The 15,706-nt window shown below is 49.7% G+C and overlaps 1 protein-coding gene across 1 annotated transcript in view; it reads left to right on the forward strand.

Moving 5' to 3' along the window:
- Btbd11 (BTB domain containing 11) overlaps positions 1–15,706 on the forward strand; it is a 273,159-nt gene that overhangs the window by 250,561 nt on the left and 6,892 nt on the right. The window contains exons 12-15 of the mRNA XM_021174021.2: positions 2,936–3,041; positions 7,870–7,972; positions 10,081–10,162; positions 13,957–14,025. Of these exons, the coding sequence (XP_021029680.1) occupies positions 2,936–3,041; positions 7,870–7,972; positions 10,081–10,162; positions 13,957–14,025 (360 nt within the window). The remainder of the gene's footprint in view (positions 1–2,935; positions 3,042–7,869; positions 7,973–10,080; positions 10,163–13,956; positions 14,026–15,706) is intronic.

Genomic DNA, 15,706 nt, shown 5'->3' on the forward strand with positions numbered 1-15,706 from the left:
GCATCAAGAAGTCGCCACAAGTCACCAGAGACAGCCCACCATCTCAGCAGAGCTCCCAAACCATCTCCTCAGAAAACCTTGATAATGGAATTCAGTGTAAACACCGTTTGCTAAAACGGCTTAATTTATCAACTTCAGAGAAAACACCGAAGCAGGACAAGTGTGTGCTCAGCAGCCTTCCCGCTCTGCTCACACCCATCCATCAAAGCCTTGTTAGGCCCCTCCTTCCACTTCCCTCCTTTCCTAAATCCCTCACAGCCTCTCTCTTCCATCGGTGTCACAGCCTGTGCCAGGGAAGTGACCTGCTGTGGACACTTAAGCCAGGACTGGGTTTAAAGATGATAATCACCCATGTTGCAAAGTACGTCTGTGTGCCCAGGGCCCTTCTAACCATTCCCAACTCATCCCTCCTCATTAGGATCCTGGAGGGAGGGGCTCCTGTACCACCACCTCCATTTGAAATGGTGGACCTGAAGCCTAGGTGGAGGGGATGCAGAGGAGCCAGGATTTTAATCCAGGCAGCCTGGCTGCTGCAAACCTCGTGTTCTCATCTGTAAAGTCAACCTGTCCCTCAGTTCCCCCTGGGGTTTGCCTGCAGTGCATGGTTCACTGTGAAATGACAGCTTTGTCTTCGTGGATGAAAAAAAACCAAACAGACATCGGTGTGAAACCACAGAGCCTTCTGCCAATGGCAGTGGGAAGGTCACCCCACATCTGCTGATGTCACGGCCAGTGGCGGCTGTCTTGAAAGGAACCTTGACTGTCACCAACCCAGTGATTTCCCCTACTCATGCGCACCCTGCTGCCAAGATTTGCCCAGCTCCAAAAAAAAAAAAAAAAAAAAAAAAAAGAGAGAGAGAGAGAGAGAGAGAGAGAGAGAGATTATTCTTTAAAAGTGTGAGATCCAGTAGTCTTCATGTTTGCCTGTTGTGCCAGTAACCTGGAAAGATGAGCGAGGAGATCTGGAGTGTAAGACTAGCTTGAGCTACATATCTAAGCTCTGTCTTGAACAAAAATGAGAAAGAAAGAAAGAAAGAAAGAAAGAAAGAAAGAAAGAAAGAAAGAGAGAAAGAGAGAAAGAAAGGAAGAAAGGAAGGAAGGAAGGAGGGAAGAAAGAAGGAAAGAAAGAAAGAAAGAAAGAAAGAAAGAAAGAAAGAAAGAAAGAAAGAAAGAAAGATTGATTTATATTCCTTACCATCTCCCAGGGGATTCCAGTGCAGCTCATGAGGAGAGAGAACCCTTTGCTCCCCCCTGAGGTGGCAGTCACTGGTGAGGTTGCTAAGGGAGAGAAGTGCCTCCCATCTGCCCATAACATATCATCCATACCATCCTTGAGAAGAGCCCCTTCTTCCTTTCACTCTAAGGTCACAGGACAGGTCTATGAATCATGTCCCAGGTGACACTGTGCCTTCTATGATCTGTCCTCTTTAATAGAAGGATTTAGATTTTCTTTGCACATGTGGAGGGGCTGTGTCCTGCCCTAGGGGTTAAATTTGAGAATATTGTAAACCACTATCATGATTATGGTCTCAAAGCCATCTTTAAAAAAAAGTGTTTATTATTTTGATCACAAAAGCAGTACTCACTCGGAAATATAAAGAAAAAAATAATGATCTCACTCTGAGACCTCTTCAGTCTTTATTGTCAAAGTGTGTGTTAACCTACTTTAAAAAAAAAGCCGGCAGTGGTGGCTCATGCCTTTAATCCCAGCACTTGGGAGGCAGAGACAGGCAGATTTCTGAGTTTGAAGCCAGCCTGGTATACAGAGTGAGTTCCAGGACACCTGGGGCTATACAGAGAAACCCTGTCTCGAAAAACCAAAAAACAAAACAAAACAAACCAAAAAACAAACAAAAAAAACTTGATTGTGTCAGTCAGCTTGGTATTGCTGAAATAGGTTGCCTGAGATAATCAGAAGAAGAAAGGTTCGTTTTGCTCATGGTTTTGGAGCTGTGTGACCAGTTAGTCCCTTGCTTCTAGGGTAGACGTGAGACGGGGCATCAGGACAGAAGCTCAGAGTGGGAGCAGCCAGAAAGCAAAGAGAAAGAGCTGAGTAGATCAATGCCCCGTAATCTGTTAGGAACCTCTGATTTCCTGCAAGGTCTTGGTCTAACCATCTCTCCATAGCACCATGAGCAAGGGACCACACCCCTAACACATGGGCACGCAGGAATGCTTGGTCAAACCACAGCCATTGTAGCTATTCATCTAGCCCCTATCTTAGCCAGTTGCCTAATAAAAAGCCACAGCGTACTGTGAGTCACATCCCTCCTCCTGGCCTGCACACCTGTTCTTGGAGGGAGGTGAACAGGAAGGACCAAGACACTGGGAGGAAGGTCACCCAGAGCAGTCTCCTTCCTCCCTGAGCCGTGGGCAGCTGGAGCTTGGAAGCACAGGACTGTCTTCCTCCGTCCTGATTTTTATTTTTATTGAGAAGTGATTCAACTGATGACTCCCAGATCCAAAATGTCTGAGTCCTAGAATCCGACTTATTACAGAGCTGAATCAGAGGCTTTCATCCTGCCCTTGTGGGACACAGTCACGGGGCCACAAGGGCTTCCTGCTACGTGGTCAGGACCAAGGATCTGCTTCCAGAATTTGAGACTATAGATAAAGGTGGTTGGAGGGTGAGAGCTTTTTATTCATGAGCTACAAAAAGCCTGCTTTCCCTTAGCGACTTAACAGTCAGGTTGAGATGGAAATACGTTTCTTTATCAGTTTCATAAGCACCCAGCAGTGAACTCATAAGAAGTAGACAGTGAGTTCGTAGAGCAAGCAGGTCAGTCCAGGGGTGCTAAGTGAAAACTCAGTGTCTATGCTCCAGGAGGACAGTGATCGCTCGGACTCCTCTTGCCCACGCGAGCAGGTTTCTACAGTGTCAACCTGGCCTGTACGACCCAAGCACTCCCATAATGCCGCTCATCTCCCTTCACAGAATGAAGTGATCAGCCAGCAGCTGTGCGTCATCTTCACGCACTGTTACGGTCCCTACCCCATCCCCAAGCTCACGGAGATCAAGAGGAAGCAAACCTCACGCCTGGGTGAGCAGTGGCCCGGGCATACTCAGGCTATGCTGTGGGAAGTGGGGATGGGAAGGTGGGAAGGAAGCAACCATGTGGAACAGATACAGAATGTGAGCTTTGGAGGGCAGACAAGAGACAGAGAGGGGAGGAGCCAGGCCAGAGAAATGAGTTCTCCTTCAGCAGGTGGTAAGTCTCTTTAGAGAAAACAGCAGAAGAGATGGATAAGGGGACCCTAGTACCTCACCCATGGGATCTTTTTCCTCCTTCACTGACACTGGGGACACCTGAGGCATAAGTCCCATGCACCAAAGATTATGATAGATGGCCCAATGTCCATGTCACCTCTGATGCTTTTGATAGTCATCTCGATACATACAGTCTATATTAGAATCATCTAGGAAGAGAACCTCTAAGGACGGATTCTCTAAGTTAGGGTAGTCTATGGAGATTGCCCTCACTGAATCGTTGGTGTGGGAAACCCCAGCCTAAAAGTGGGTGGGCTCTCTAGTCCTGCAGTGACCTGATGTGCCAGGGTGGGTTGGCATGGAGAGGGGAGACTCCCCCTTATCTAAGAAGAATGAGAGAGGGGGAAGGGGCTATGAGACTGTGGGATGGAAGGAGATAGGGGGCTGCGATCAGGATGTAAAGTGAATGAATAAATAAATGAATAAGTTAATGGGTGGGGGGAGTGAGTAGGCACCGTTGCCTGGATTTGTACAAAAAGGAAACAGTGAGAAGAGCACAATGGTGTGTGCATTCTCTCTCTCTGACTGTGGGTGTGACCAGCTGCTTGGTGTGGGTGAGTACCCGTCACCTTGACTCTCTGCTATGACGGACTGTACGCTGGAATTGTGAACTAAACCCTTTCTCCCCTAAGTTGCCTTTGTCTGGGTATGTTATCAAAGCAACAGGAAAAGAAACTAAGACAGCAAGTCTCCCATCTGTGAGGTCCCTCATCTTCACTCCAGAGGAATAAGCAGGAGACTCCAGTGAGCCAGGAGTGTCCCTGAAGGAAGTCCTGCTTCAGGAAATGATAAAAAGAAGAGAACAATCCCCCACCCCAACACACACACACACACACACACACACACACACAACTACAAAAACAAGGGCAAGATGCTCCAGAGGTTAAGAATGAGCACTGCTCTTCCAGAGGACCCGAGTTCAGTTCCTAGCAGTCATATACAGTGACTTATAACACCTATAACTGTAGCTCCGATGAGATTCAATCTTCTGGCCTCTGCGGCACCCATACAGGCATACCCATATATAGGTAATTAAAAATAAAATAATTTTTTTAATTAAAAAGGAAGGACATACCTGAGCAGTGGGGGCTGGATGCTCTGGAATCAACTGATCACTCTGGGTGCTCCACTGATGCTTGCCCTGAGCCAGCTCCAGCCCTGTGTCTGATTTCCACCTCTCTATAGCTCTCAGATATCCCAGGAGGTAGGATATCCCATGCTCTGCCTGCAGTCTGGAAACAGGGTAGAGCTGGGACTTTAAGACCAACACTGCCAATGCCCTGGTTCCTCTCCATGTAGGCCCAGCTCCTGAGATTCCCTGGGCAGGCACTGGCTTCATCCAGGTTTGGGACTACTACAGGCAGGGCAGAATGGAAAAGACAAGAGCAGTCTTGAGGCTGGGAGCCTGAGCCTGCTGTTGCGGAAACCCATCCCTGGTGCCCAGAGAGTAATAAAGAATGAACAATGTAGGGTTGCTCTTCCTCTAAGGGTTAGGGTCTTCCCTGCTTCCTGTATCCTGTCCTTTTAAACGTGGGAGCAATGGAAGCATCTGAAATTTCTATTCTGTAGCAAAACCATTCCTTTGCTTTTGTCAGTCGAAAGACTGGGTGCATGGAGCCGGCTCAGAGGATCTTCACTGCTGCTATGAGGAGCTTGTACATTTAAATCTAACACAACTTTCTGCTAAAAGTGGAAACATTGGCGGCAGAGTCAAGGGTTAGATGTTGCCTTTATGACTATGCCTGTGACTAGCCTGAGTTGTGCCTAATCACAAGTGTGCCCGCCCTGCCGAAAACATTGACCATCAAGGTGACAGGTTGGAAAGGCCAACCAAGTGAGAAGGTGGTAGGATGTAGAGGGCCATCTTCCCAGAACATGACAGTGGGGACATGACAGAACAGGACATGATAGCCTTATGAGTTCACCTTGTTAGTGTGAACATTCTTGAGAGCTAGTCAAGAACACAGAATAAGAGCTGCTTCCCATGACCACCGAGGGAAGAGAATTCTTTAAGTCGGTGCAATTTCTCTCATTTTCAGTGAAAGGTACTCGGTCTTCAGGACACAGGTCAGACTTCCACGGTTAGCACCCTGAGAAGACAGAGATGGGACTGGAGAAGTGACCGCATGGTTAAGAGCACTTATGGCTCTGGCAGAGGAGCCAGGTTTTGTTCCCAGTAACTCTTGACTGTCTGTAACTTCAGTTCCAGGGCACCAGGTGCCTCTTCTGACTTAAATGAGCCCCCGAATATACATGATACACATATATACACTCAGGCACACATGCATAAAATAAAATGAGTAGTCATTTATTTCTTTTAAAGAAAGCAGGGGTCTTGAGTAGGCAGAGGCGGAAAAGGAACTCAGTCACAGAAGTAGGTCAGGAAGTATGGACTCAGGCTAGAGAGACAGCTCAGCAGTGAAGAACCATGGACTGGTACTGCCCTTCCCGAGAGCATGAGTTCTGTTCCTAGGACCCACATCAGACAGCTCACAACCGCCTGTAAGTCCAGACCGGGGAGGTTAGAATCCGCAGGCTGCACTGACCTGCACATATCCATCCATACACACGCCACTAGAAGTACAAATGAATCTCTTGTTTCAGAGGGAAGGAGTGTGGCTTCTCCTGGGAACACTGTGGAGCTATCGAAAGGTTTGTAGGAGAGAGAGGTGCATCGTAATCAGAACTCACCCTGCCTGTCCCCACAAACACGAGTCATCGGCGGCAGGAACTGAATCACGAAGCCGTGCTATATTCAGAGAGCCCAGGATCTGAGACAGCCGTGGGTTAACACACTAAAAACCCCTTCTCTCCTCTCCAGCCAGCAGCCTTATAGAAACAAAGATAGTGAGCCTTGCCGCCTGTCAAGCAGTCAATCACAGCTCTGAGTCTTCTCCTATCACATCTCCTGGACCACTCCTTGTTCTCTGGGTATCTGGGCTCAGGTCCTTCTTAGATCCACCTGAACTAGAGATTTAACTGGGAACCAGCAAGCCTTATCAGTGGCCCTGCCAAGCAGTTCATAGCGTGTATGAATGTGCAGATTCCTTTCTGCGCTGTGAAGTTCAAGTGCCCACCAGTCGGGATGGGATCCGGCTTTAGAAAGATGGTTCTTGTAGTGAGTGAAGGCAGAGACCAAGAGAAACTCCTTAAGTGTCTAGAAAGATGATGTAACCCCGAAAGGGTGGCAGGGGACAGAATGAAGGGCAAGGAGAGAGAAACGGTCAGGACTTTGAGGATATCTAGCTTTGGTCCTGGCTTGGGACACTTCTCATAGGGATGAAGCCTGGAGAATCGCTTAGGTGAGTAGAGATGTTGTGGTTCCTCAGGAAGCCCCATGGAAAGGCCAGCCCTGACCACTGCAGTTCTGCTCTTCTGGCATGTAGGTGACCCTGGCAGTTAGAGCCACCTGTTTGTGCTGGGTAAGAACTGAGCACGATAGGGGAGCAGAGAAGATCCTCCGGGCAAGGCAGAAGTGCTGGGCTGGCTCCAAGAGGCAGCCAGAAGGGCACTGTGTCTGCATGGCTAAACTAAAGGGAGTACATAGGAGCCTTGTATTTGGTGAGTCAAGCCAGAGAACTGAATGCCTTAATTCAAATCCTGGCTCACATAATGTCTGCATGCCTCTATTTCCTCCATTGCGCAGTGGAGGGGGGGGCATGTGACCCCTGCACAAGGCCTACTGTGTCATAAGGTAGACTCAGTATGTGCATATTCACTACATTGCCTTTGGTCTGAGAGGTAAGAACAGGGGGCTGGCTTCTTTGTCACTGATGCTGAGAGAGAAAGACCTGGGATCCAGTGGCAAGGGGACAGCTGCTCTTCTTCACCACTTCTACCAGGCAGAGGGACTCGAGCCTGAGAGAGAGCACGAGAGTGGGGAGATTCCCTTCACAGACATGCCTCTCATACCCCGAGGTCTCTGTGCTCCACCTGGAGGTGTGTCTCCTGTGGAGTGTGAGGGTGTGGGTGTGCAGGATGTCACAGTTAATCTCAGCTGTCAGGTCTCACTTCCCACTCATCTGAGGAAGGGTCTCTCTCTTCTTTGCTGCTGTGCATACCAGTCCAGCTGGCTGCCAAGGATTCTCGGACTCCACTACCCATCCCTCTATACAAGATGCTAGTACTACCCTCTCCAGCTTTACATTAGTTAGTTAACTAGTAACTCTGTTTTTCCAGACATAGTTTCTCTGTGTAGCTCTGGCTGCCCTGGAACTCACTCTGTAGACCAAGCTGTCCTCAAACTCAGGGATCCCCCTGCCTCTGCCGCCCGAGTGCTGGGATTAAAGGTGTGTGCCACCAAGCCCCAGGGACACATCAAACTTTTAAATGGATTCTGGGGATCAGCACTCAGGTTAGCCCACATGCTCTGACAGAGCTGTTGCCCCGCTGAGCCATTTCGCCAGCCCAAGGGCTGCTTCTAAGCGCAGGTCAGCCCTGAGCATCTCCTGGGATGAGCCGTAATAATGCATCTGTCCTCCATGGGTGCTGTCCTCCATTTTGACTCTTGGGTGACCCAAGAGGATCAGTCTGCTTCCCTGTCCTCTCCCTCGAGTTCACCCTTCCTTCTTTAACACGCCCACTCCCTCTTTCTGTTCTAGACCCTCATTTTCTTAACAATAAAGAGATGTCTGACGTGACCTTTCTGGTAGAGGGAAGACCCTTCTACGCCCACAAAGTGCTCTTGTTCACAGCCTCTCCCAGGTACGTACTCTTGGCTTTGCCTGTGGCTGGAGTATGTCTGTGACTGTGACTGTTGCTGTTCTTTTGCTTTTGGAAGCTAAAATCTCATGTAACTCAGGATGTCCTGGAATTCACTGTGTAGCAAGGTTGACCTTGAATTTCTGATTCTTCTACCTCCACATCCCTAGTACTGGGATTGCAGATATATACCAGTAGGCCCAATTTATTTGGTACTGGGAATTGTAGCCAAGGCCTCATGAATGTCAGGTCCCGCTGTACCAACTGAGCTACATCCCTAACTGCTTTATGAAGTTCAGTGTTGGTGGTGTCGTCACTGGGCTAGCAGAACATTTTCTCAAACTCAAAGATCCCAGAGTACAGGGTGCCTCTTTATGCAACCTAGGCACCCTCTTGTCTTGGCAGAGCTCTGCACCAGGGATAAAAGTGTGTGAGCAGATGCCCTTGGCAGTTGACAACTTGAGACTCCTTCCACGGCAGCCTCGAGGGGCCCACTCTCCAAATGTTAGACTTTTGCTACAGGCCTCCAAAATAGAAGGGCACTGACCTCCCTTTTCCCTGATTTTACAATTAGCAGGTGAGAATCTCATGTAGAAGGAGCAAGCTGGGATATGGTACAGTGGCATCGTGTCATATGAAGCCCTGCGTTCTATCCCCAGGGGAAGGAGGGGAGGGAACTTACATCCTCTCAGCCCTATGGCTGGCATCTCTTATGATTGGGTCCCAGTGCATCTGGAACTTGTACAGGGAGCAGAGGGTGTGGCAGAGAAGAGGACTGTGCTGGTGTGACAGTGACAGGCTGACACACCTGACAGAGACAGGAAGGGAGCAGAGGGTGCCCACACAGGGTGAGGATTCGGAGAATGCAGATACAGAAGCCCCTCTTGGAGTTTGCTCAGGAGACAGATGCGTACAAACCCCAGGCATCTGCTTTGTAGCTCCAAGAAAAATGAACCTTCCACGTGGGTTTTTGATTGGTGTCACCAGACAAGCAGTTTCTCGGTGTGCCAGTGTCCAGTGCTTTCGTTTTCTTCATGGTTAGCTGTGGCCCTGGAGGTTTTAGTCCTGAAGAAAGCTGCACTGGGGGGTGGGGGGGGTGGGGAGGGGGAACAGCTGCCCTGTTTCATCTGCTGTTCTTCAAACCTGTTATCGTCTGGAAGGAGAAAGAATTTAAAGAAAATAAAAGAGACAATTTGGCCTATTCTCTTTAAAACCTCATTCTCTGCATGAATCTCTCAATCAGTGTGTCCCACTAGTAGGGACACCCATGGGGAGCCCTTTCCCAAGTCAGCAAGTGTACTGGCTGGTCTTGTGTGTTGACTTGACAAAAGCTAAAGTCATCCGAGAGGAAAGAGTCTCCGTTAAGGAAATGCCTCCATGAGATCCAGCTTAAGGCATTTTCTCAGTTAGTGATTGAGGGAAGATCCAGCCCATGGTGGGTGGTGCCATCCCTGGGCTGGTGGTCCTAGGTTCCATCAGAAAGCTGACTGAGCAAGCCATGGAAAGCAAGCCAGTAAGCAGCACCCCTCTGTGGCCTCTGCATCAGCCCCCGCCTCCAGGTCCCTGCCCTGTTTGAGTTCCTGTCCTGAATTCCCTCTGTGATGAACAGCCATGTGGAAGTGTAAGTTCAATAAACCTCTCCTCCCCAACTTGCTCATGGAGCATGAGGTTTTCATCACAGCAGTGGAGACCCCAACTGAGACAGCAAGTATGGGTGTAATGCTCTTGGTGGCTTCATGTCTCACAAAAACCTAAGCTCCTCCTCCTCTGGAACAAAACTTGAACAATAGAAAGGCCTAGAAATGACAGCACCTGGCACCAGCCAGGAGGGAAGGCAGGGCAGGCACTCAGAGTAGACAGACACCTGCCGAGGCAACCCCAGGTAAGCACTTGGAAGTGATGGGGTTTTAAAGAGCATCCACTGCTTCCCAAAGCCAGTTTGGGAAAGAATATGAGTTCCAGGCCTGGTCTATAGCTCTGAATGATGACACTACCAGCTATAATCCATCTGTATTTTAAAGCAGGATCCAGAGATTTCTGTCATAAGGAGAGTTGCTTTGGGTATGCCTCGGGGGCATGGATGAGTCTTTTGATCTCTGTGTGTTATTCAGGTTCAAGGCCCTCCTCTCCAGCAAGCCAACAAATGACAACACCTGCATAGAGATTGGCTACGTGAAGTATCCCATCTTCCAGGTGAGCCCTAGGGTTAGCCTTCAGCCCCTAGCTGCTCCAAACACCTGGGCCACCCCTGACTGAGCAGCTGGCACCTGCACTTCAGGCTCCCTTACCCCACCCCTCCCACGCCATCCCTCAGCCCAGTCCCTGCTACCAATCTTGGGCTGGGGGAAGGGAGCCCAATGGTAAAGGAGACCCTCTCTCAAAGACTCATGAGTCTAGAGGGAGTATCTTCAAGCACTTGTCAGCCACCGTATACTGTGGGCTGTGTATAAAAGAGGATAACCCTTTCAGAGGTGTGTACTATAACAGCTCAGACCCAGGATGTTGGGGCAGGGTTAGGAATGGAGAGCCAAAGGCCAAGCTAAAGCTGGGAGACTCAGAATGAGGCTTTGGGCTCAAGAAGGAGGCTAGAACATTCCAGACAAAGAGAAGAATGCATGTAAAGGACTTCAATGATGTGTCCAGCTATGTTAGGGAAAGCAGGATCTGTGCCCAGCCTATCTGGTGGCCCGGCTCATGGACTCCATTCTGAGATGGTCTTTCTTTACTAAAACTCATAACAGCAGAAATTCTGTTCCCTCTGTCTCCATGACACACTGGCATTGCCTACAGAGCTTTAAAAATGCCCCCTGGATGTCCAGTCTGTACATCAGACCTTGGGCACGCTGAGGCCTCCTCCTCTTCCTTTCTAACCATCATGCATGCAGCCAGGCACTCTACCTGACAGCACCTTCTGGATGTTAGCAGGTATCCAAATACCCTGCAGAGTCTTAGGATGGCCCTTAAGACAGGAACCACACTAACTGTGACCTCCTAGGGCCCACCCTCACAGCCTGACTTTGAGGCACAAGAACTCCCACTTCTGGCAAGGGCCTCTAATGCTGCTGGACCTGGGGTTCCAAGCCTGAAAGATAATGCTGTCCTTGTGCCCTTTGATCCTCCCAACTCCCCTGCCAAGAGCTCTTGGAAGGGTGTGGCCCAGGTCCCCACGGCTGCCCCCTAGGAGAGCAGAGATTCAAACTGAACCCAGTTCCATTGTTTTCTCACATCCCTGAGGACATGAGTCGGCTCTGGAGTCACCTAACCCTGCAGAAAGAATGGGGGTGGGGTGGTATCATGAGCTGAAGGCAAGAAAAAGAGCACACGTAAGTGTGTGTGTGTGTGTGTGTGTGTGTGTGTGTGTGTGTGTGTAGACACCATGACTGGTAAGCCTGGCCCTCACTGGGAAGACTCCAGTAACAAGAGCCTGGCTCAAGGAGGCCCTCAGTAAATGTTTGCCCAGTGGTCTTGTCTTCAGAGTCCTACATGGGAAAGGCTGGCCTCAGAGGGATCCCCAGCCCTGTAATTGCTTCCAATGGGGAAAGTTTGCTGGCCACATTAGCTTCCAGTTCCTGTAATGGAAAGGGGGATTTATCATGCCCCGGGGACTTGTTTGTGTCCCTGCCCATTCCTCATAAAAGAAGGTAACATTCATTTGTGGCTTGAAGGAGGCCAAGGAAGGCCAAACCCAACCCAGAAGGAGGCTCCCAGAAGCCCGTGCGCTTCACACGCTTCCGGCGTGTACATTTTGGCAGAAGAGTTTTTAGTAACTGATACTGCATTGTGCTTCCCCCCTCAAGACTCCTTAGCATCACGCATGTGCAAAAGCCAGCCCCACTGAGGCCTGAAGCCGGAGCTAGGCCTCTACCAGGCTGCAAAAGCCCCTGCCTCACAGGTAGTTTGGTTGGTAGCCGCCAAGAAAAGCAGCAGTTCCTCATGCCGGCCCTTTGGCCTAATAAGGGCTTGTTGCACCCACTTAGAGAAAATGCTTCCACTGGCAGGGCTGGGATGGTCCGATTTAACTTCCATTAGCCCCGAGTCCTCCTCTGCCAAGGCAGCGATTTCAGCCCATGGCTCGACCTTGAACAAATGAGACAATCCGTGTGACTGATAGGAAAGTGCTTTATAAATGGGGAGCCCGTGTGGGCGGTGGGCATTACAGTGGTGTTTCTTGTTATTATTGGTTTGGCCTTTATAAGGAAGGTGCTGGGGGAATCAATTGATTTTAATAAAGCCAATAGCCCAGTGCTGGCTGACGGTATTCCCACCCTTATAAGCTCTGCTCCCCAAGGTGGGAGGGGGAGGGGAACAGGGCAATGTTATTTTCCAAGGCCTAGACAATGTCACCGCCTCTCTACCAGGCAGCTGGACACAGAAACCCCAAGTCAGTATAAGGGAGATTCAGACGCAGGCGACTTGTTATGTCTAACGTGTTCACACGAGGAGGGGGCATGGTGAGGTGTGGCTGCAGTCCCAGCACTTGGAAGACTAGGCAGGAGGACTGCCATGAGTTCTAGGCCAACCTGAGAATACCAAGTGCGACGACCCTTTATCCAGATAATGATGATGATGATGGTGGTGGTGGTGGTGATGGTGATGATGGTGATGATGTATCTGTGTGCCAGGCACTATGCTAGGCACAGAAATACAGTGAGTGAGAGACATCTGTACTCTCAGATGACTGTAAAGATACTTCAGTTGCAGACAACCCTGAAACAAAACTTGATGGGAAGGAGACCCAAATTTCTTAGTGCAGTAACCACTGAGCTGGACCCAAAGAAGGGCCAGCTTCCACTGGTAAAGAAGAGAGCGCATCCAGGCTGAAGGAGCTGGAAGACATGGCCAGGTTCTGGTAGAGGCAAGAGAGAGGACAGTGCACATAAAAGACAGGCACCAGGCTGAATGTGGTGACAGCCACTCGTAATCCCAGCACTCAGGAAGTGGAGGTACGGGGAAGGTGAGTGAGAGGCTAGCCTGGGCTACACAGCAAGTTGTTTGTTACATAGTGAGATCTGTCCCAAAACAAGCAAGTAAACAAACAAACCAATCAACCAAATTCTATTAAGGGTCTGCTTAACTGAAACGTGCAAACTGGGTAATTCTAGTCTGTCCTGGCTAACAGTGGGGGAAACAGGACTATCCGCTAATTGGTAGTTTAAGAGTATTAAGCATTTCCCAAAATTGGTGTTTTATTTAGTGTGTGTGTGTGTGTGCTCGAGACCACGCATGTGCACGCACCACACACACATTTGAATATACCAGAGCACATTTGAAAAGAATTTTCCAAAACTCTATTATGATGGTGGTTGTACCACAGTGTGATCCCAACACAGGTTGTGACCAGTCTGTGAATTTTGCCCACCCCATTACCAAGGCTCCAGGCAGGTAAAACCAGTCACATGGAAGACAGTTGAAAATGGAGATCCTGGGGCAAACTGGACTGTGTATGTACCTCATGCAAAAAGAACCCTTGGTTGTCAAGTGAAACATGTATGAAACCCAGATACATCCATGGTATTCAGTCATTCAGGGGACAGCCATTTGCAGAACCCTGTAATGTGGGACACTCTTCAGACGCTGGAAGTCACATGACAAGGGACAGCCTTGCTTGGACAAGCACCACCAGTGACTTTCCAAACCCTGGATCCCTTATGGCTTCCTCTGGGGTCTTGTCAGTTGGGACTCCGGGAGGCTCTCTAAGTTGTGTCACCAGCACAGCCTGACTGGATGAGAGGTAGGCTAGCACCCACTGGTCATCATCCTCAGGTGACTCACTTGTCATGAGGAGCCACGCTCAGGTGGTTTCATTTGGCCCTGCAGATAGACATGGGGGCAGAACCTGAAACCACAGGGTCATGATTTCAGGTGTCATCAGGGGAACCTGTCCAAACGTCCCCCGTCAGGTAGAGTGATGTCCAGGGGTGATGTGACGACTTCTGAAGGAACTGGGTCCGACGGGGGTCTTGCTCATGGTGTCTTATTCCTTCCAGCTCGTCATGCAGTATCTCTACTACGGTGGCCCAGAGTCACTTCTCATTAAAAACAATGAGATCATGGAGGTAAGGAGACCACTGTGGTTTTAGCTACCCCAGCCTTCCCTGGCTTCAGACTGGTGGCCCACCAAGGCTTTATGAAACTCCTGGACTCGTGGTCCTCCCAAACAAGGCAGCTTCTCCGGGGAGGCTTCCCCTGGAAGACTAGCCACACCAGGAGCCCTGGGTGGAAACCAGTTTTAACTGGCTTGTGAGGGGCAAGTTCTCGGGAAGAGTTGGGGGACCACCTGCACTGGCAGGCTTGGACAGCTACAGCACCACAGGAAGTATCCTAGAGATCGTCCTCCCCCTTGTGGTTGCTAATAGAACTACATCCATGAGAAGCATGGCTCTTTAGAGCTGGGAGCCTTTCCTAGCCCGCCCAGTGCCTGCTGTTCCTCCTCCATGTCTCCACCACTATACTTTCCCACCCCAGCTTCCACTCCCCCTGCACCTGACTCCCCATTGTATCCCCCTATCCAGAGCCAGAGCACCGAGCCATTTTCCTAAATCAAAGACAGGCACTAGCCGGGCATGGTGGCACACACCTGAATCCCAGTACTCTCGGGGCAGAGGCAAGTGGATCTCTGAATTGAAGGCCAGCCCTGTCTACATAGGGAGTTCCTGGCCAGCCAGGCCTATGTAATGAGATCCTCTTTTATATAAATACATTGTAGCTGTCTTCAGACACACCAGAAGAGTGCATCTGATCTCATTATGGATGGTTGTGAGCCAACATGTGGTAGCTGGGATCTGAGAGATCCTCTTTTAAAAAAATAGTTAAATAACTTTTTTAAAAGGTGGAAGTTTGCCGGGCGGTGGTGGCGCATGCCTTTAATCCCAGCACTTAGGAGGCAGAGGCAGGTAGATTTCTGAGTTCGAGGCCAGCCTGGTCTACAAAGTGAGCTCCAGGACAGCCAGGGCTATACAGAGAAACCCTTTCTTGGGGAAAAAAAAAAGCTGGAAGTTTAGTGCCAGTGCCCTTCAGCCCAAACTCTGGGTTACATAAGGGCTCTGCCATGTCTAATCTGTGGGGCCTTGGGCAATTTATTTGACCTAGCTGGCTTCTGATTTCTCTCCTGGAAATGGCCATGGTCTAGGAGGATTTGACAAACATCTGTTTTAGAAGATTCTTAGGCACCTTTGGCCAAGGAGAGATCTGTAGGGCTCTGCCATCCTAAGTGCATACTCTCCATACTCTGCTTACCCTCCCCTACCGCACCCCCACCCCTACCTGAGAGACTCCGCTCTCTGGACCCCTCTTCTCATCTTGTCCTCCACAGGACCGGGTTGCCTTTATAAACATTTTACATTTTTCTTTCTGCACTTACTACATGTACTAGTTTTTTAGAGAGACTGTGATCAAGAGGCTGGATAAATAGGCAGGAAAGGGTCCACACAGCCAGCTCAGAATCCAAGTTCTGTGGAGTTGGAATGTGCTGTCTTCCCGGGATAGGGACATGTTCACCTGCCCAGCATCCGCAGAGCCGATTCACTGAGAGATTTTATGTAGGGAAATGAATTCGCCTTTAAGTCACAGCCAGCCATGATGGCTCATGTACAGGTAACTCCAGAACCTGGGAGGGATCTGAGGCTGACCAGGAGTAGATAGCAACCTCCTGGCCAGCCAGGACTACATAGTGAGGCTGTGTCGTGAAGAAGAAGAAGAAGAAGAAGAAGAAGAAGAAGAAGAAGAAGAAGAAGAAGA

Source organism: Mus caroli, chromosome 10, assembly GCF_900094665.2.
Source record: "Mus caroli chromosome 10, CAROLI_EIJ_v1.1, whole genome shotgun sequence".
In the NCBI taxonomy this organism is placed as follows: domain Eukaryota; kingdom Metazoa; phylum Chordata; class Mammalia; order Rodentia; family Muridae; genus Mus; species Mus caroli.